The sequence below is a fragment of the Lytechinus variegatus genome, chromosome 17, assembly GCF_018143015.1.
Source record: "Lytechinus variegatus isolate NC3 chromosome 17, Lvar_3.0, whole genome shotgun sequence".
Lineage (NCBI taxonomy): Eukaryota > Metazoa > Echinodermata > Echinoidea > Temnopleuroida > Toxopneustidae > Lytechinus > Lytechinus variegatus.
Window position 1 is genome coordinate 13,893,877 of NC_054756.1, and position 20,936 is coordinate 13,914,812.

Genomic DNA, 20,936 nt, shown 5'->3' on the forward strand with positions numbered 1-20,936 from the left:
CGATATAAAAAATAATACATAAGATTTGCATAGCCCACTTTCCATCTTAACATAACTACCGTAATAAGAAAGTGCAGGTACAGACCACTACACAAGGGTTTATCCCTACTCTTATACAAATAGGGAAGAGGGTTTTTAATGACTCTCCTCTACGCAGAGCCTTCATTTCACGTCCTGTCTGAGGGACAAGGTGTTTTCCACTCTACAGCGCCTGCATCTATGGAACAGGGAGAGATGTTTATACAACTCCGGCTACAGTCATTCTCCAGGACGACCTTTGGTTCGTCAGGCAGACTCTTTTAATACCAACTGAGCCAACTTTGCTCTCTGATCATCAACAACATTAACTTTATTAAAATCACCATCACCAACTTTCATCCTCAACATCAACATCATCAGCTTTGTTTCACATGACAATGAAAAAATAAAACTATTTCATATGTAATGAAATGCATGTTAAAGAAATAGTATTTGGGTTACATGGGTGATGTCATCAGTCCCCTCATTTGCATAATGCATAACCGGGACATGCATATTTACTGTATTGTGGCTAATTTAAATTTTCAATTTGATAACTTTTTTCATTTTATATCTAATTTTGATGAAAGTGTCAGTGTTATTCTTGCTGTAGGATTTTCTTTTTTTATTCAAATCACCTTTTTTTAGGGTGGACTTGTCCTTTGATTTTTCAATGCAAGCAGTTATAATATATTTTCTCTTTCTCTCTCTCTTTCTCTCCTTCCTTTCATTGCACCTTGAGCATTCAGACATGGTATGTATCATCATCATTCATAATCCTCCCACCTCCTGCTCTTCCTCATCATCATCATCCCAACTCCTCATCATCATTATCCTCATCATCAACGTCAAAATAAGTGTCTATAATTTCATATCATCAAAATACTATAAAATGTACAATGTACGTTTCATATTACTACAGAGTAAACAGGAGAAGAGCCAGCCAGTTCAGACATTATAAATTTCATGGCTTACTCTTGTGCATGAAGGATGCTAGCCCTGAAATATACAGTAAAACGTATTCAGCCTTGATAGATTTCCCTCTAGTTACAGGTACTCCTCTTAACTGATTTCTGTTGGATAAATTTCTTTCTCTACCTACATTTTCGATTGTTTCCTTGAGTTCTCTGTCCTATCTTATTTTCTTTTCTTTCAAAAAGATTAGAACCTACAGGTATATCTTTTAGTACCGGTACTTTAAAATCCCAGGCAGTTGATGTCTGTCATTCAATGTCTTCAAATGATTAAAAAAATAACATGTGGATAACGAGATGGGTAGCAACTCAAAGAATATTTGGCTAGTAATACCCACCGATCCCCATATTGGTAGGGTCTGGACAGCTGAACTCCATCTGTTTGGAGGAGTTTTAGAACATTTTTTTTTAAACTTTTTTTACAAATAGTGAAGCAAGATGTAGTTCAGCGATACAACCAACAAAACTGAAACTTTAACCATTAGCTTTTGGTCTAGCATGACACACACAGTAGATTCAGGTTGCTGCTCAAAAAAACATTCCAGTGGTTAAATCCACGATTTTGACTTCCAAAGATTTTTATGACCCGCGCTAATTATGGACTGCAAATGATCGATTATAAAAAAAAAATATTGTAAAGGGGAAGCGATTTCCGCCCGTGGGGGTTCCCAATGGTGGGAAATTCAACATCCTTCCAAATGACTCTCCCAAGCATCGGACTTATTGGCCGATTGAACTGGAAAAGCGTGCTGCTGACGCGCAGGCTCGTTTTCAGTTAATCATGTTACTCGCAGCTGAGCAAAGACGTCAGACATTTAGAGCCGAAAGAGGTCCATTTGGTACCATAAGTGAATAATTAATATTTATCCATTTCTATATCAAAATTGATATCGATAATTTAAATCTGCATTAGCGCAGCTGTTTTAAGTTATTTTCTCAACAATCAAGCAATTGATTAGAACTGGAGTTTAGAGCATGAGTTGAATTGCCAAAATTGATCACGGCGCACAACTTTACATGCCCAATATTTGGAAACAGAGTTCGATATTTGGCAAAAACAAGCTTCTGGTATACTTTCGGTTTACCATATTTTTTTTCTATTCTATTTTTTATGACATTAATATTCAACATTTGTACTAAACTATGAAAATACACATGATTTTTACTTGATTCAATGATTGCTTGTTTTGTTTGGTGGCCAATTACCGTATGCGAAGTGTCCGATATAAAGGCACTTTTCTACATGCAACACAAATAGAAAATAACGTTAGAACATAAATAAAACAGGTGAAACTGGTATTTAATGTAGGCCTAGGCCTATTTAACTTTTCGCACTCCTGTTTACATTCATGAACATCGTCCGCCTTCATCGAATTTGAACTTGTTGATGTTCATGATTAAATTTGAAGGAATAGGCCTACATCATTCATATCATGTTTATTTTCCCTTTCGGGAAGAGTTCCTCTTGCGACAGCCATACAATCATGACAATGGTCTCCCCTTCACTGACATGGCACAACGAATTTCATGATGTGCTGTAGTTGACATAGTCTAGATCTAGCAGGGGATATCACTTGAGCGCAATCAGAATTACTCTATCACGAAATTGTGATTTCCCCATTGGATATGTGCTCAAAAGAATTGCATGCGCCGGCGATGGCAATGGCATCATGCATGCGACGCGACATGCATGACCCACGACACTACCGTATATTACGGTACGCACACGAATCCGGAACAAGTCTCACCTTCACTCTTCTCTTCTGCCATCTTCCACAGGGGCTTTCTTCTAAAATTTCTCTTTCATCTTCACTTTCGTCTCCACTATCACGAGGAGATCCAGTCCTTTCGTCGTTTCCTCCTGTGGTCGGCATCTCTATTTTATTTCACAAGGGAAACGGGAATATTGAAAGAAATTATCACGATATGACAGCAACTCTCATTGTTCGTCACACTCGCAAAACACTGCCATGTTTATGAACGACACACGCGAATCGCGCGCCGCGCCGGCCGTCGCGTCGATCGTCGGCCGCATACCGTCGACGTAGCATGTTCATGTAGAGAACTGAATTTTTTTTTACTGAAAATTTTCAAGATCGGGAGGAAATCTTCATGGAAGGATTTTTCTCATATGCATATAACTTTATTAGTAGTAGGCCTACATAATTATGCTAAAAGAGCTGCCTTGAAGGGCGATCCAGGATTTTCCATCAGGGGACTCGGGTGGGGGCCCCACATTTTTCCAGACAAAAATTTGACAAAAATGGGGGTTTTCACAATTTCACCAAAAAATTGAAAATCATTTCGTCCGCGGAAAATTTTACAGGCAAAAATAAAGGGCACACTTGAGTAAAAACAGGCATATTTGCATTACACATTTTGATTCTGACTCCGTTTGTGTACCCCCCCCCCCCCCCCGATCCGGCACTGAAGAGCTGTACCGAGGTAGAAAGTTTTCAGGCTCTCTGGAATCTGGATAATACTGTGGCAAAGATACCTTATATGCATTTTTATGTTAGCGCATTATATGTTACTTGCGATGATTTACATCGGCTTGGAAAACTGGTGTAGATAGACAATCCTATTTAAGAGCGATTCATGTTTTAGGCTTTCGCTTTCTGGATGAAGAGTTTGGTTGCAAATGAGGTTAGGTCCGTTTTGGACCATTCCGAGAAAAACATGTTTTTTATTCTCACTTATTGCAATATTCTTATGAGAAACTAAATTGTCATGATGTACTACCCTATCGTGTGAACATAAAATTGGGTATAAAAGAAATCAACCTGTCTTCATTTTTTTTATATTGTTTTAAAAAAATTATCATTATGGACCTAAACCCTTTTGCAAGTAAACTGAAATGAATCCAATCTCTATTGATTAAAAAAGTGATTTTTCTTTGCCACTTTCATTCACGTTTTCATTTGAATTTCAAATTTTCTTCGGTATCATCAGAGTGACCCAAAATTTGGAGGTTTAGAGACAGAAAAAAATAAAATTTATGAAATATGGACCTAACCGCTTTTGAAAAATGCGTTCTTCAGAAGAGTTTGGTTGCAAAAGGGGTAAAATAGGTCCACTCCACGAAAATCGTTTTTTTAATTCTCCCATATTGCAATATTCTTATGCGAAACTGAATTTTCATGATACCCTTCCATGAGAACATGAGAACAAATTGGGTGTAAAGAAAATTTAAGATATTCTTTTCAAAAAATTCTGTGTGGACATAACCCTTTTTGCAACTAAACTGAAATGGACCTATAACCCCTTTTGAAAAAAGTGGGGGTTTTTTGCCATTTTAGTTCACTTTTTGATAGGAATTTCAACTTTTCTTTGGTATCATCTTATAGAGCTGCCAAATATCTTTATATTGAGACATAAAATGAATAATGGACCTAACCGCTTTCGCAAGTAAGCTCTTCATGTACAGCATGACAAATACATTTAAACAAATCAAAAAGTTTGGAAATCTGAGTTATTGGCCAATAATTTCTCCCAACTCACATGATACACAATGGATATACGGATAAGACTCAAAAGATTATTTAATTCTCTTCAAAATGTTACCTGCTTGTTATTATCATGCCATCACGAAAAAGAGCAGGATTCAAAAGTCATTGGATGAGGTCTGAATCGAAAAGTTGCAAACCGAGCAGAAAAGGCCATGAAGGGTCAATGATGAACATGTTTTTGTGTGTGTGTCTGTGTCAATAGAGATAAAAAAAAATCTATTCAAATCAATCCCCTGCTTCTTCATTTGCTATGTTTTGTTGTGGTTTATGTAGTGATTTTTTCTGTGAGATGCACGGTTTGAAATACCCATGCACATATAGGCGGATCCAGGGGGCGAGGGGCCCGCCCCCCCCCCCTCTCCACTTTTGGCGGAGCAAAAAAAGGAGGAAGGAACGAAAAAGAAAAGGAAAAGAGAGGAGAAAAAAGAAGAGGAGGAAGACGATTGAATAAAAAGGGCTCAAAATTAGGAGAAGACTTGGAAAATAAGAAGAATCTTTCATGTCGCTATGTACAAAATTTTCGCTCGCGCTATGCGCTCGCACACTGTTAGACCGCTGTGTAAAATCGGTGCTGTGTACGAACGGTTGTGTATTTTTTTTTCACAACCCTGCGTAATCTTACCCGAGTTACGTTAAATATTGGTTGCGTAAAGAGTTTCTTCAATAAGAGGTTACGATTTCACGTCAATTCCCGCCAAGCACCCCGTTTCACAACAGTTGTGTACATGAATTTACCACGTGACTTGAGACAGCCAATCAGCCGTCATAAAAGTTTGTACGCAAACTTTTGATATCCAAAATGGAGAGTGCCAAGGAATTGCTTTGCGATTGAGGGTTCGAGTCACGTCAGCCGTCAAAATTTTGAGGGTAAGTGTGATTTTTGGAAGTATTTTTATTAAGAAAGTGTAATGTAGATTGTGATGGATCCGAGTGTGGTCGAATGTGGAATTAAGTAAGCTTGCTTTAGCTACAAATCTAACGTTAGAGAGCAGTGAGTTGGATCGACAGTGCATGACTGAGTGCGAGTGGAGCGTGTGTGCGATTGATTGGCTACCGCGTATTCTGGCGCCGTACCGGTACCTGGCCTTCTCAGTCCGCAGCTGGTCGGCGATGCGAATTCAGCGGTGCGGTATTCTAGCTACCTACCGCATGGTTGAACGAACCACTTATCCGGTGACCGGTGTACTACAAGGTTATGAATAACTTTGTCCTGAGTTATACCATGGTCACATTTGTTTTACGGCGGCCGTACGGCGAGTCGAAAACAGTCGTTTTAACATTTTTGTACCAGCTAAATATACCGGTAGGTGGTTTGAATAAAAATGAATAAAACGGCTGTTTTTGACTCGCCGTACGGCCGCCGTAGAGCAAATTTGACCGAGCCTATTAGTATTAGTAACCCCTGTGTGGTGAAATAATGTGGGTAGGCCTAAGCGGCTTGGCATATTTTCTCTTGTTTTTGGGGGATAGACTCTAGATCTATGCTTGAAGTTGAAGCCTTAATTGTTTCTAATTCTATCACTGTCACTCAGTTCCAATCTAACTTAGATTGAAACCGTGATACTATTACTAGTCAAGTGTAGAAACAATCAAGGCTTCAATTTCAAGCATTAAAGATTCGCCAAAATTCGACATGTGCCGCCTAAGTTGGATGTTTTTTCTAGATCAAGTTAGGCTTTTATGCAATATTTTTTGTTCTAAAATTTCTTTTCAGAAAATGATGTTTGCAGCAATATTTGTTAAATATATTTGTCTATTTTTAATTGCAATGGTCATTTTATAATTCTATCTCAATAGGTAATAAAATCTTGAAATGAATCGCCCTGTTTTACGCCCATCATTCGACATCCCCCGCCTTTCATTCGACATTCAAATTAAGGTCAATGCGTGCTGCTGAATTGCACCGCATGCGATGTGCAACCCAGAAGTTGCAGCGGCCGTTCGCTCCCACATTGCAATATCTCTTGATAAATTTGTTTTACTCTAACGTTAGAGTTACAGTTAAAGATGAATAAAGTAGGAAACTTAAATATGTGGCAATATATTTTGTTACTTGTCATAATTTGGTGAAAATGGCATGGATCTCACTTTAGCTGTGAAATGTCTTTTAAAGTGATTTTTGTACTTTGTAATTTCAGAGGCCTATGGAGCTGAGTGAGGATGAGGATCCAGTTTTGCAAGATAAAACGACACCAAAACCAAGAAAGAGGGTCAGATGCCCCTATGAATTTGTAAGTATTTGTAAGACTATAAATATGAATGTGGGGTGTTAGATCTACATGTATACCGTTTGTAGCTAAATCATTCCATGTACATGATTCAATTGATTGATTGCTTTGACTATTTTTAAATTGTTTTAATGGTTAAGCCTACGGTAAAACATGATGGTGGGCCCAAGTCGGCGTACCTAACAATTTGAGTTAAGATTTAACATAAATTTTCTCTTATTTCACAAAATATTTTGGTTAGTAATGTTCCTTATATTATAAAGAGTAAGTGTACCCAATTTCTCATTGAAAAATGAAAGAAAATATCGAATTTTCTTGAAAAAACCTCGGGCAGTCATTTTCTGATTGAAAAAAAAATGGTACAACCCCATGACTGCCCACTCTTTCACTTTGCACACGATTCAGGAATTTTTTATTAATACCTGTCTATGTATTGCATGTGTAAAGTTCATGCTTGTGTATCTTCTTTTACTAGAATCGTGCAGATAGGTGGGTGCGCAGACTTGGGAGACCGCGCAGATATGGGGGAACTGACCATACTTGTTTATAGATCTTGCCCCATTGATGTTATATGGGTCATAGAGGGCTGTTTGGCTGAGCTATATCAATCAAAATGATGATAATCATAATAGATTTATGAAATTGATTTCTATTCAGGATGTTGAAAGGTAGAAACGGAAGGGGCTTGCTGGAGGCATTAACTCGAGGATGGGTTCTAAACAACAGCGAGAGATTCAACTCAAAATTCTAAACAACAGCGAGAGATTCAACTCAAAATTCAACTCAACTGAGTGTTGGTTAGCCATCTAATTGAAGAGCATTGATGGAAGTAAGTGAAATTTGGGGGTTGAATTTGCGCCTATTTCCTCTGCATATCTCTTCGATCAGTCATTACGTCCCCTATAGATTGCTGCACGCTCAAAATTCTGTTTTTTCTCACCTGTTTGAAGCTCAGATTAAAAAGAAGGGAACCTTCACTCATGCCTTGCCATCAACATGAAATAACCTCACTCAAGTGATTAGAAATAGCAGTTAATCTGGCACCCCAGACTTTTGCTTGATTATCCTGAAATGCGCCAAGTGAAATTAAAGGGCTAGTCCATCCCAGAAAAAATCCCCAGATTCAAAATCAATAGAAAAAAATCAAACAAGAATAAAACTGAAAATTTCATCAAAATCTGTTGTAAAATAAGGAAGTACTTTGACATTTTAGTTTTGCTTATTTTTCACAAAACAGCACAACTCAGTGATATGCAAATGAGAGAGTTGATGATGTCACTATTTCTTTTTTATTTTATTGTATGAATAATGTAATATTTCAATTTTCACAGATTTTACAATAAGGCCCCTTTTGGTTGAGCCACAAAACGTTAAAACACTGGCAGTTCCACTTGTTCAGGAAGGAATAAAACTTTGTTTATCATGACAATGAGGAGAAAATTAAAATATTCCATATTGCATGTAACAAAATGCAAAAGAAATAGTGAGTGGCCTACATCATCAGTTGCCTAATTTGTATATCTACCAGGATGTGCATATAATGTAGGTAATTGTTTTGTGAAATTAAGTGAAACTTTGAAATTTTCTTATTTTACATCTGATTTTGATTAAACTTTCAGTATTATGCTTGTATAATTTTTCTCTATTTATTCCAATCAACTTTTTATTTGGGTGGACTTGTTTATATGGAGATTTTTGTGTAGAAATTTGCATGGTTAAATTTGTTTAATAATTATTTCTTACAAACTTCAATTCACACTTGTAGTTCACGTATGAAATGCAAGTGCCGGATATCAGCATGATTGTGATTTTGGCAGACGAGATTGGAAGCTAGGCCCACCCACTTACATGTAGTCTCAAAAAGTCCAAACCAGCCCAATTTTTCAAGTTTAAACATATTGTTTAAATGGGGATACAGTTCATTATCTCTACCTCTTAATATGACTTTACCTCTTTATTCTATTGTACTTCTGATCATATTTTCAGTACATGTTATTAATATTTTTGGCAAATTTCATCTTTTGCATTTTTAATCAAATCAAATCTTGTTTTGTATATTCAATCTATTTTACACCTATTTTTTTGAAAGCCCACCATCACAAGTGAAGGAAAGCCTTGCGCACAGCCTTGTGGATCAATTCAAAATTTTGAAGGACATCAACGGAATCACAGGGTATGTAAGTATCTTGTATTCTTGTTTTGGGGTGCTGTGGATGCAAGGATAGCAAACATAAGAAAATCAGCTCGAAACAATAGCCCTTTGATGTAAAACAATGCACTAGTTGAACTTTTAATTTGGTCTCAAAAGATGCTAGAGACTTGAAAGTATAATCTCTGTGAGCGGCACGGTCAAAAAATTTCGGGTAGTGGAATTACCACGGAAAAGGCAGTGGAGGCCCCCCCCCCCCCCCCCGCACCGTGGCCTTTTAGGGTGAAGAGGAGATTAATGGCAGAATTGTTGACTACTGTGGACCGGAGAGCAACCCTTCCAGAATCCTTGAATTATTTATAATCTCTAAAAATCAAATGGTGTGCAAGGCACATTTTGTTTATCTTGACATCCTATCACATTATAACTTAGCATTGCAGTAAAATATTGAAGGGTGACCGTCCGAAAAACAATGTTGTGTCAATTTCTATGTTAATTTGGACAAGGAATTCATTTTTAACAACAATAAATGGATAAATACTGTCTTTTAACTTAAAATTTAACCCTTAATTTGGGGGGGGTCAATTTCCTGTCCGGTGATGTGTTCAAAACTTACTACCTAATCAGCCAAATTCCTGTTGACAAAAAAAAAGAAAACCCTTTACCCGATCCCGGGGTGGGGGGCAGTCAAACATATTGCTGTACACACGCGTGACCAAAAAACGCGTTTAAAGGGGTTTTTTTTTTCAGTTTTGGACGCGGTCCACGCGTGGACTTGCTAAGGGTATAAAAAACACAGATTTTCAAGAAAAAGGGTGGTTTTGAAAGACTGGTTAAAGGTCAATCGCAGGGTCAAACATATTCAGGGTATGTTTTTCCCCAAGGCTTTTTTTTAAGACTAGCCAAACGTGTTTAGGGTATTTTTCCCCCAAGCTTTTTCCCCGAGATCATATTTTGGCTACAACTTGTTTAGGGGCCAAGATATTTATTTTTAAAATTTATGTATTCATTTATATATTTACAACTTTATTTTATTTTTTTGTGGTGGGGGGGCAATGTGACTTACATTATTGAAACATTGCAGGCTAATAGCTTGCCAACACAGTTGCAATATGATACTAAACATGTCATGGTAGTTTCAATAGTACTGTTAACAAGGAAAAAATAGTTTACTTCGAATTCAAGCACAAAATGTAACTAAACCACCCATTGGGGGTGCAATCCAATATGACATATTTTCTTTTCTGTGTTCGTAAAATGTTGATTTAATCTCATGTGTCATTTATTGAGAAGCTGAAAATATATTATTTTATGAAAGCAAGAACATTTTGATCATGACAGAGTAAATTGCCTGCACTTATAACTTTCCCTTGAATCTCATCTGTTCAATACAGGAAGGAACATCCATTGAATATTATTTGGCCTATCTTGATGCAAAGGATCAACCACAGCCTTTCTTGTTGATCCTTGGAGGCACCCGGTGGAAACCGAGCCAGGTTTTGTCATTGTCGAGCGTAACACCGTCCAGTGTACATGTACTTCCATCATGCAAGCTATAGACGTCTGCTTTAAGTTAACCTATGTGCTGGATGTTGACTACCACACCCAGTGTTCTCCTGCATGGCAAATATGCTCCAGCAATTGGTGTATGAATTGCCTCCCGGTGCTTTGAGTGGTGTTGTCCTGCTCAGCTTTTGAACTTTGCTGGGCAACATCAAGAAGGAATTTTAGTCTGAATAGGCAGCATTCAGTACTAAGGAAGCAAGTAACAGTAGTTTTGTATTAAATAGGCAATTTCTGTTGGTTCTCCTTGTTAATGATTAAAGACTTAGACCGTAACCAAAACTGAAATGGACAAATCATATACCATTTGAAAGCTTATAAGCTACTTAAGACAGAAAAGCAAGTTTTGTTTCACAAAATGAGCATTTGGGGGTACGGAACACAAATGCTCATAATTCAAAAGCCAGGTGTCATTACTCTGTTTTGCTTCACAAAATGAGCACTCCCAAATTATGGGGGGATCAGGTTCTGCAGATACATTGAATTATCTGTTCCCATTATAATTTGTCACTTGCATCCTTTTGACTAAACAGTATTTCATAATTCAAAAGTCAAGAAATATTACTTTTGTTGCTCACATGTCAAGTACGTCTCGTAAAGTAAAAAAAAAATATTAAAAAAAGTTTTGAGAAAGCTGTCACTTCCTTTTTTTCAAACCATGACAGAGTATCAATGTGAAAATGACAAAAACTCATCTGGATGGATATCTGGACTAAATTGCAACATATGTGTTGACACATACAAACAACCTGGTATTGTTTATTTATATTTTTGCAAATGTTTACATTGTTTATGGATGAAAGTTAAATGGAATATGATAGCTAAATGTGAGAGTTATTGGTTATGTCACATCTGGATCAATCAAGGACTTTGAGATGGGGACTGCCTTTTTACTTTCCAGCTCTTGTTATATTTTTGGCTTATATGAAATTTTCTCATGCAAATTGCCTGTGATCCTCTTCAAGTTGTAACAGTCATGAAGCTTTTGATTTATCACTTCTCCCATTAAAATTGGCTGTTTTCAATGAAAAGAGAATACATCAAAATTTAAGGGTTATGAACAAGGAAAAACGTATCAACGGGGCCTTAATTCATAATTGATAGGTTAAACATATATGTATTTAACATAGTTTGAGCTCAGTCGAAACTGGTTTATATTACTGCAGATGTTTCACTGAAATATTGTTGCCAAGTTGTCTATGTAGTCAAATATCTATTGAAAATTCAACAATGCAGAGAAGTCAAACATTGTATAGATATTACTATAAAACGGATTAAGTAGCTGAAAAATTGTTTCACTTTTGTGTCCAACTTCAAATGTCATCAAAATGTATTGATGTGTTTATAAACATATCTACATATCTATAGAATATGTAAACAGATTACAACCTCACAGTCCATCACCAATAATGCCTTCTTTTCTGAGAGCAACAAGTCCTCAAATATTTGAGTGCATGTCGGATATAGTTCAACCCTAAGAAGACTGGGGGGGGGGGCTGATTGCAGCCCCCCCCCTCAACATTTTTCGCGATAAATCCGCCGCGCGAAATTTTTTGACCGCGTCACTCAATGACTTTTTACGTTCAAGTCTCTTGCAACTTATGAGACCAGAATTTTGATCCCCCGGTGCGCAGTTCCGAAAATACACAACATTTTGTAAGTGCATGCAGACCCCAAATTACTCAAAATCATGAATTTGTGTACAAATCCAATGCAAATGGTGTTTTTAGCCAAAATTCATAAATGTATCATTATTTTTCCTTTTACTGCTTAAAATCAATTAATCTTTTTTATAGTCAAAATAAAGTCCCTGACGATTTCCATTGGAAAAACTATGAAAAGCAAAAAGTCGAAAAACAAATACATAAGAAATTTAGAAAACAATAGAATACATAAGAAAATAAATGTGATGTTGAAATGAAATTGATCAGATGTCTATCTAGAGTATGTGAAACAAAAATTAGCATTTTAGGGGCATTATTTTATCAATTAGAGCAAACTTAAGATTTTATGCATAAATTAATGAGCATTGAGATTTTTTGCAGAATTTGATGATATAGTTTTTGTCTCACCTGCGAAGCAAAGTGAGACTATAGGCGCCGCTTTTCCGACGGCGGCGGCGGCGTCAACATCAAATCTTAACCTGAGGTTAAGTTTTTGAAATGACATCATAACTTAGAAAGTATATGGACCTAGTTCATGAAACTTGGCCATAAGGTTAATCAAGTATTACTGAACATCCTATTAGAGTTTCATGTCACATGACCAAGGTCAAAGGTCATTTAGGGTCAATGAACTTAGACCATGTTGGAGGAATCAACATCGAAATCTTAACCTGTGGTTAAGTTTTTGAAATGTCATCATAACTTAGAAAATATATGAACCTAGTTCATGAAACTTGGACATAAGTTTAATCAAGTATCACTGAACATCCTGCATGAGTTTCACGTCACATGACCAAGGTCAAAGGTCATTTAGGGTCAATGAACTTTGGCCGAATTGTGGATATCTGTTGAATTCCCATCATAACTTTGAAAGTTTATGGATCTGATTCATGAAACTTGGACATAATAGTAATCAAGCATCACTCAAAATTTTGTACAAGTTTCAGGTCTCATGATTAAGGTCAAAGGTCATTTAGGGTCAATGAACTTTGGCCGAATCGGGGGTATCTGTTGAATTACCATCATAACTTTGAAAGTTTATTGGTCTAGTTCATTAAACTTGGACATTAGAGTAATCAAGTATCACTGAACATCCTGTGCACGTTTCAGGTCACATGACCAAGGTCAAAGGTCAATGAACTTTGGCCGAATTGGGTGTATCTGTTGAATTACCATCATAACTTTGAAAGTTTATGGATCTGATTCATGAAACTTGTACATAAGAGTAATCATGTATCACTGAACATCCTGTTCGAGTTTCAGGTCACATGATCAAGGTCAAAGGTCATGTCAGGTCAATGAACTTTGGCCATGTTGGGTTTTTTTGTTGAATAACCATCATATCTCTGTAAGTTTATTGGTCTAGTTCATAAAAAGTGGACATAAGAGTAACCATGTATCACTGAACATCTTGTGCGAGTATAGAGTAGTATTCAAAGTCAGCACTGCTGCTACATTGAACCGCGTGATGCAGGTGAGACGGCCAGAGGCATTCCACTTGTTTAGATAATGCCATGGGTAATGTGTGTGCCAATTTTCGTCGCGATCGACGGCCGAAATCATAGGGGGGGGCTGATTCAGCCCCCCCCCCCCCCAGTCTTCTTAGGCGTTGAAATAGCCCAGTCTATTTAGGGTTAAATAGACTGGGCTATTTCGACACCTAAGAAGACCGGGGGGGGGGGGGCTGAAACAGCCCCCCCTTATGATCTCAGCCATCGATCGCGACAAAAATTGGCACACACATTACCCATGGCATTATCTAAAAAAACTATATCATATTCTGCAAAAAATCTCAATGCTCATTAATTCATGCATCTTAAGTTTGCTCTAATTAATAAAATAATGCCCCTAAAATGCTAATTTTTGTTTCACATACTCTAGATAGACATCTGATCAATTTCATTTCAACATCACATTTATTTTCTTATGTATTCTATTGTTTTCTAAATTTCTTATGTATTTGTTTTTCGACTTTTTGCTTTTCATTGTTTTTTCAATGGAAATGGTCGGGGACATTATTTTGACCGTAAAATAGATAAAATTAATTGATTTTAAGCAGTAAAAGGAAAAATAATGATACATTTATGAATTTGGGATAAAAACACCATTTGCATTGGATTTGTACACAAATTCACGTTTTTGAGTTATTTTTGGGTCTGCATGCACTTACGAAATGTTGCATAATTTCAAAACCGCGTACTCGGAGGTCACAATTTTGGTCTCAAAAGTTGTGTGAGACTTGAAAGTAAAAAGTCAGCAAACGACGCGGTCAAAAAATTTTGCACGGCAGATTTATCGCGAAAAATGTCGAGGGGGGGGGCTGATTCAGCCCCCCCCCCAGTCTTTTTAGGGTTAATACTTAGATTGGCTTTCTTCATCTCATATTTTTGCTCCATGATGTTAAATGTCTTCATGCCATTTTGGGATTAAAAAAAAAGTCAGTGATTAATAGTGGATATTTACTTATTATAATGCTAGGCTTGGTGATCAGGAATTGGTTTTCTTCTTGTTTTTATTTTCTATATAAAATGAGAGAAATTATTGGGGAAAAAAATAAAACCATGATATGAGCCCTCTTTCATGAAAAGTTATATAGACTGATGTTATTTTTTTCAGTATATGAATTGCCTAAGAAAATAAAAATTGATCGTTCAGCAATTGTAACAGTATAGAGCCCTGTATAGTCTAGAAGCAAAATATAGAAAACTTAAGCACGCTGTCAAATTCGTTTTAAGAACATGCAAGTATATTCAGTAGTATATAAAATTGACCAGTAGCACAGGCTGACTGGATTTGTTGAATTAATAGGGCAAAAATAGTTATATGCAAATACTCTCAGGAAACAGGATCAGAAAGTGTCAATTTTTTTATTTAGAGAAAGGAGTGTTGCAGTTTTATTTACTTGTAGGACATTCATTATACTGACATGTAAATTCAGTGTGAAATTGCTAAATATTCCTTTAAAAATTTTGAAAGTACATGTTTGTATACTTTAAAACCATTGAAATTGGTTAAATTGATTTTATTTACGGTTTGATGTATTGCATGAAAATGTATTTTTGATGCATTTGGAAGAACGTATCGAATTGATTTATGAATGGAAATAAATACTGTACATCATAACACACAATTCTTTGTCTGTATGTATACATGTATGTGTCAAAGAGTGGCCTGTCTAACACAATTGGTTGTGTAAAATGAAATTTCAACAACTCATGTGTAAGTTTTAAGCAACTACTGTGAAAAGCACCTACACAACCTGGCTGTGTAAAATTATGGTTACACAATTCATGTGTAGAAAATTTACACAACTGCTACTTAAAAATGTACACAACCCGGGTTGTGTACAGTTTTACACAACCGTTGCTGGGTTCATATATGATGCAGCGGTTGTGTAAGAATTTACACAGGTTGTGTAAGATTTTACACAGCCAGATTAACAGTGCATTGCCTGTTATGTGATTTACATAACTTGTTCAATGTTGAGCTTAAACAATCAAGTTTGGTAGTCAATATACAAAACATATTCCATCTCGGAAATCGAACTTTCATTATTTTGTGTGATTTACAAATTGATTTTTATAAATTGATCTGTAAAAATGGCAGTTTTATGGTCAGAATATTATAATTTTCTGCTCGCGCTGCGCGCTCGCAAATTTAGATTTATCAGATACTTATAATTTTCGTTAAGTTTTTCAAAATATCCCTTTTCAGGCCTGAATGTCAAAACGTATCAGCTAGCGCTGCACGCTCGCATTTCGATTGGCGAGTTAAGTATGTGTCAATATTGATTACACAACAAACTACTTAAAATCCCCTTTTCATGACAGTTTATCAAAAATTTCGGCTCGCGATAATTCAGCGCCCTCATTATGCATTAATACATAAGATATCAATTCAATAATTAAATTGTCCCTTTTGTTTCATCTCACGCTTAATTAGCAAGAGGAATAGAAAGATAGTCATCATTTTCTTTATGATGACATTCCTAAGAATGTCCTGATCCTAGTATATGTCAAAACTCAAAGTAATAATAATGAAAAATATCAGCTCTTTATTAAGTGCGATCCATATCCACCTCACAATTTTCCTGCAAAGTGCTGGAAACATAGAGCTGAAATTGACTCCTTTTTAGGTCGAGATATCAAACAATTTAAGCTCGCGCTTTGATTATCATGATAAAAATGCATTTAGAATGTATAGGGCCTATAGATTCAGGATTAAATCTAAAACACGAGCGCGCATCTGCTCGCGCTTTGCGCTTGCATTGTTAATATAAGGAAGATTCCTAATTACTCATCCTTTTCATGATTTACAAAACATGAATAGAGTGTCTAGTTTCTAGGTCTAAATCTCGAAATTCTGAATTGTTAAGTTATATACCTAATCTGTTTTAGTTACAAGAAGTGCTTAGAATTTCAATTCTTTAGGTAAAAGTGTCAACAACAACAACAAATCATCTCGCGCCTGATGGCACTCGCATTATTTGATTTATGTAACGTCTTCATGGCTAACTGCAAGCAGAAGGTTTACCTTTTCTTTTAAGGAAAAGTCCGCCCCAACAAAAAAGCTGATTTGAATAGAAAGAGAAACTTCAAACAAGCAACACTGAAAATTCATCAAAATCGGATGTAAAATAAAGGCATGGTCACACCGCCCGAGCGTTGTTGGAGCGGTCGTGGAGCGGGGAGAAAAAAAATCATCACCGCTCGCTACCATTCACCATTTTCGATTTCGATTGTTTTTTGTTTTGTTTTCGATTTTTCCCCAATTTTGTGAGCGAAATTCGGCCCTCTTTCCCTACCGCTCCACGACCGCTCCAACAACGCTCGGGCGGTGTGACCATGCCTTAAGAAAGTTATAATATTTCGCCTAATTTCACAAAACAGTTATATTCACATCCTGGTCAGTAGGCAAATGAGGGGACTGATGACATCACCCATTAATGGAGAAAAAAGGAATGTTTTGATTTTCTCTTCATTGTCATGAGAAACGAAGTTTCATTCCTCCCTGAACACGTGAATTCCATTATTTTAAAATTTTTTTGGGTTCAGGAAAGGAGGTCCCAATTGTCAAATTCGTGAACATTGACATTGTTTCATTCAAACAATAAAAAAAAAAGAAATAGTGAGAGGGTGAGTGACGTCATTGACTCTGTCATTTGCATATCACTGAGATGAGCATAGAACTGTTTTGTAAAAAATGAGCGAAATTTTAAAATGTCTTATTTTTCTGATTTTACATCCGATGTTGATGAAGTTTTCAGCCTTATTCATGTTAATTTCTCTTTTTATTTAAATCAAATGTTTTCTGGGGGTGGACTTGACCTTAAAGTCGCTCTGAACTTACGAACAACTTTATGAAACGGCGCCCTGGTCATACAAAGTGTTTGATAATATGAGGTGCAGTACGTCAAATGAGTTTAACATGCTCTCAGCTGCAGAAAAAACCTATATAGGGTTGATTCCAAACACGGGGGACTCAACATTACTGAACTGCTACCCCATCCAGTGTTAGACTATACATGACCAAATATTGATCACCATATTTCTTATCTCTTTAACCCCTGTATAGATAATACTTTTACAAAATTTAATAATCTATAATTATATTCAAAAGAGTTATTGACCCATGTGTTGCAGTGCGTGGGCTACTTCGCCCCCTCAGCTTTCTCTAAATAGTTTGGTGATATTTTTACTTCAAACCCTCACTGAAAGCTTCAACTTTATGAGTTTCTATAAAATTGGCCAGAATGTTGCCCTAAAATAAAACTCAGCGGTAAAAATTACCATTGCCAGACGACTTATTCCACTATCATTTCCCCATTTCCTTATACGATTCTTCAAGTGTGGCTGACGTTTTCTGTACTTAATTTGGGTGAGTCATTGAAAAATATTGTTTCAAGTATCGTAAATAATGTCAAGATTTTTAACATGCAAATAAATATGTTTAAAGCTCCCATATAAGTTTTACTATAAAATCTCGCACAATATTTCCTAATTTTCTTCATAAATCTCCTTAATCACGCTTGTAATTTTTACAGCCTCCCAACTACCTTCAATGACTTCTGTGCTCAAATTTTCGTGCAGAAACATTATATCCATGATCATTAACATCATTGCCTTCATTGGAATATTTCAATCCATTCGTGCCTTTCAAGCTCAACCGTATTTCCATCCGACAGCCGCTGCGCTATTATACACAAAGCTAGCATTTTGCCATACTGCCCTCTATTGTGATGTAAGACAGCATTCACCTTAGACATACAGTTAGATCTGGGGAGCGTTTCATGAAAGGACTTGTCGGACGTTTTATCCGACAAGTTCCCTTTTATCCGACAGTTACCATGGAAACAGTGCCTCTCAGCCAATCAAAATTAAGGAAATATGTCAGATCTGACAACTTGTCAGACAAAGATGTTGATGAAACACTCCCCAGGGCGTAGTGGCGTGCGCTGTTGGGAAGTTACAAATTGATACAGAGGTTCGAGGTTCGAGCCCTGGTTACGTCTTTCGGATGGTGACGTTACTCGGTCCCAGACGTAAATAATCATATCTCATTGATACACGTGTCACAAAACTCAAATACACACACACACACACTTAACCATGTTAACACAGTTTGCCTTCAAATTTGAAAGGAAAAATGGAGCCAGAAATCAGAAAAAACCCAAACATAATATTCATTATTATATTGACTATTATCTATAATAAAATTGGTCGAGGCAGTGCTACTTTCGAAAGCCACTGGCGATGTTTAATTTACACTTACAGTCTTTCAGAGGACTAGAGTATAGGCGGCGGAAGCGGAGGGGGGGGGACAGGGGGGACAAGTCCCCCCTTAAATTTGAGGTGGGGGGCGGCCCCCTAAAATTTTAGTTGATAACCTTTTTTGTTGTTATTTTTTTGCTTGCTTGTCCAATTTTTTTACCCGTGTGTCCATCACAAAATTTTAGGTGGACCCCCCTAAATTTTTTGGCTTCCGCCGCCAATGGACTAGAGTAATAAACAATTTTTGATTGGGCATATTGGTACTAAATTTCCATAACAGTCATGAGTGAGCTAAAAAATTGATCATTAAACGTGCTCAAATCATTGAGAATTAAACATTAAGGCCCGTATTCTGAAATCAGGTTTAACTTAGACCACGGGCTACTCTGTGCTAAAAGGGAAGCCAAAAGCATCAAACTTTTTTTCATTAAGTTGTACGTTTCTTTTGTTTACTGTGCTCTTTCCTGATTTATCGATGGTGAAGACAATCATGCATGATTTTAGAGCCAAATGAGGTCAAATATGATATCTCTATTGTTAGTGATTATGTAACAATTGGGTATCCATACTTCAACCACAATTTTAAACCTGAGTTTAAGTCAAACCCGACTTCAGAATATGGGCCTAAAGATTAAACTTTGTTGTTTAAGATTTTAAACAAATATTGTTTAAACCGTTTTCACAACTACTGTAAGGTTCACAATGCTGTATGCATAACCAATAAATAAACAGCGTTTCTATACTGTATTTCAACATCCTTTATTCTTATTTTTTCCTTTTTGTAGTTTTCATGATCACGGACCTTTTTTAGGGGGGGGGGGGCGGCAAGTGCCTCAAGCCTTCCAGCCAGTGATTGGAAGCAAGGTCTACAAACTTGCATTTTCTAGATTTTTTAAAAACTACTTCATAATACCTTTAAAAATTCAATATAAGCCAATGACGTCACATAATCACCTTCCTGAATGTCTTTCATTACATTTTATCGATCGCATAAAATTTTAATTTTGCCTCATCTCTCTGAAATAAGAGCTAGGAATACTAGAATGGTCAAATACCAGTCCGTGAGTACATTATCTTGGGTGGGGGGGGGGTGCGGGTGTTCATAATAACATTTTGGGTCATACAGATACTCGATTAAGTTCTTTCTATTTTAAAGTTTTTTATATAGCCACATGATATAGCTTTATGCATTTTCATATTTGATTGAAAGATTTATCGATCAAAAAAATAAGTTAATTCTCCATTATTTCTTCGATATACATTATTTATTTATTTTTTTTTTACAAATGAAAGTGATTGTGAGACATTACAAAATTTCGCTTTTGCATAATAAACGACCACTATGTATGTTGGCAAAGTTTTGAATCTATATTATCAGGGGCAGGTGTACTCTCTAAATGCAAAGGAGCTAATCTGGTCCCTAATTACACTCCTCTCAGAGTGACATGAGGGACCAGTCCTGATGGAATGAGACACCAATCTTTCAAGAGTAAATTTTTATCGTTCTTGAAGTGAAAGTGTACACTTTCACTCAAAGAAAGGTAAATATTCAATCTTTAAAGGTCAAGTCCACCTCAGAAAAATGTTGATGTGAATCAATAGGGAAAAATCAGACAAGCACAATGCTGAAGATTTCATCAAAATCGGATGTAAAATAAGAAAGTTATGACATTTCAAAGTTTCGCTTATTTTAAACAAAATAGTTATATGAACGAGCCAGTTACATCCAAATGAGAGAGTTGATGATGTCACTCACTCACTATTTCTTTTCTTTTTTTATTGTTTGAATTAGGGTTGCAAAATTCCCGGGAATTTTCGAGGTGGAAACTTTCCATGGGAATAAACGGGAATTATTGGGAATTTTGGGAATTTTCGGCAATATTCGGGAATTTTCAAGAAATGTTGGGAATTTTCAAAATGTGTAGGGAATTTTCAAAGAGTAGCAATTTTCTGATATTTGTATACAGGAATTGAAAGGATTACAATGGCAGATGATGCTTGATGGTGGTTTGTCAGCAAGTTTCAAGACAAATATTATAACAGTCAGACAAGGCAGAATTT

General features: G+C 36.4%; 1 protein-coding gene and 1 long non-coding RNA gene across 3 annotated transcripts in view; one reads left to right on the forward strand and one right to left on the reverse strand.

Annotated features, from left to right (window-relative positions):
• Positions 1–2,987, reverse strand: part of LOC121430811 (nuclear receptor-binding protein-like) — a 36,191-nt gene extending 33,204 nt beyond the window's left edge. Inside the window, exon 1 of the mRNA XM_041628223.1 lies at positions 2,741–2,987. Coding sequence (XP_041484157.1) covers positions 2,741–2,866 — 126 coding nt within the window. The 5' untranslated portion in view covers positions 2,867–2,987. The remainder of the gene's footprint in view (positions 1–2,740) is intronic.
• A 2,107-nt stretch (positions 2,988–5,094) lies between these two features.
• On the forward strand, positions 5,095–12,148 carry LOC121430812. Of its 2 annotated transcripts, none has more exons than XR_005972070.1 (5): positions 5,095–5,368; positions 6,640–6,732; positions 7,387–7,558; positions 8,819–8,906; positions 10,273–12,148. It is a non-coding gene; the product is annotated as an uncharacterized LOC121430812 (long non-coding RNA). The 2 variants fall into 2 exon arrangements; XR_005972071.1 differs by having other exon boundaries at positions 8,819–8,902.
• The last annotated feature ends 8,788 nt before the right edge of the window (positions 12,149–20,936 follow it).